Below are 1,290 nucleotides of genomic sequence, written 5' to 3'. Positions count from 1 at the left end.
CCCGCTCCTGCCACCTCTGGGGGCTGTGGGGAGCATGGGATCCGTGGGAGCTATGGGGAATGTGAGATCCAAGGGAGCTGTGGGAACAGTGGGTGCAGGGGGAGCTGTGGGTTTTGTCGGTGCTGTTGGTGATGTGGGATCCATGGATGCTTTGGAAGCTGTGGGTGCTGTGGGCTCCATAGATGCTCACCCCATCCCTCCTCCTCCTCCCCCAGGTGCTGATGAAGATCGTGTCCTTCCGCAAGCCTCTCCTCTACAGCTTCCAGAGCTCCCTCCCCAAACTCCCTGTGCCCCCCGTGGAAGCCACCATCACCCGGGTACCCCATTCCCCTGGGGTCTTGGGGGGTCCCTCATGGCGTGACAGCACCAGGGGTGTCACCCGTGTCCCCTCCCGCAGTACCTGGAGTCGGTGCGGCCACTGCTGAATGACGACAAGTACCTGGAGATGGCAGCGTTGGCCAAGGAATTCCAGGAGAAGACAGCCCCGCGGCTCCAGCGATACCTGCGCCTCAAGTCCTGGTGGACCACCAACTATGTGAGTTGTCCCCGAGGGGACAGGACCAACGCCACAGTCCTCCTCGGACTTTGGGATGGTGACCAGGGACCTGGTGTGTCCCCCAGCAGCATGAGGAGGGATTTAGGGGTTCCTGATTGGGGCAGGGGATGCTGTACCATGTCCTTGTCATCATGGTGTGTTTGTGCTTCCTGTCCCTGTCCTCTCTCCCTTTCCCTGTCCCTGATTCCTCTCCCTTTCACCGGTCCTTGTCCTGGTTGCCTGTCTGTCCCCTCTCCCTGTCCCCATTCCTGTCCCTTGGCCCTGTCTGCTGTCATTGCTGTCTCCTGTCCCTATGCCCTGTCCCATCTCCCTGTTTCCTGTCCCTGTTCCCTATCTCCATCCCTGACCCTGTTCCTGTCCCCTGTCCCCTCTCCTTTTCCCTGTGCCCTCTCATTTTCCTTGTCTTTTATCCCATGTCCCATCTCCCTGACCCCATCCCAGTCCCTCTCCCTACCTCTGTCCCTTTTCCTATCCCTGTCCCCTCTTCCTGTCCCCATCTCCATCCCTGTCCTCTGTCCCCTTTCCCTGTTCCCTGTTCCCTGTCCCCTCTCCCTGTCACCTGTCCTTGCCTCTGTCCCTTCTCCCTGTCTCTTTACCCTCTCCCTGTCCCTTTCGCTCTCCCTCTTTCCTGTCCCCATCCCTGTCCCCATTCCCGCAGGTCAGCGACTGGTGGGAGGAGTACATCTACCTGCGCGGCCGCAGTCCGCTCATGGTCAACAGCAACTACTACGCCA

General features: G+C 60.1%; 1 protein-coding gene across 1 annotated transcript; it reads left to right on the top strand.

The window, feature by feature from the left end:
* Positions 1-215: 215 nt before the first annotated feature.
* Positions 216-1,286, top strand: LOC103800503 (carnitine O-palmitoyltransferase 1, muscle isoform-like; the record flags this gene model as incomplete). The annotated part of the gene is made up of 3 exons (XM_009072887.1): positions 216-317; positions 398-535; positions 1,215-1,286. Coding segments are annotated over 3 exons (312 nt in total), but the record flags the coding sequence as incomplete, so codon positions are not given.
* Positions 1,287-1,290: the final 4 nt, after the last annotated feature.

This window comes from Acanthisitta chloris, unplaced genomic scaffold, assembly GCF_000695815.1.
Source record: "Acanthisitta chloris isolate BGI_N310 unplaced genomic scaffold, ASM69581v1 scaffold20410, whole genome shotgun sequence".
In the NCBI taxonomy this organism is placed as follows: domain Eukaryota; kingdom Metazoa; phylum Chordata; class Aves; order Passeriformes; family Acanthisittidae; genus Acanthisitta; species Acanthisitta chloris.
The sequence above is the reverse complement of the archived record's forward strand: the minus strand, read 5'-3'. Positions and strand labels throughout refer to the sequence as shown.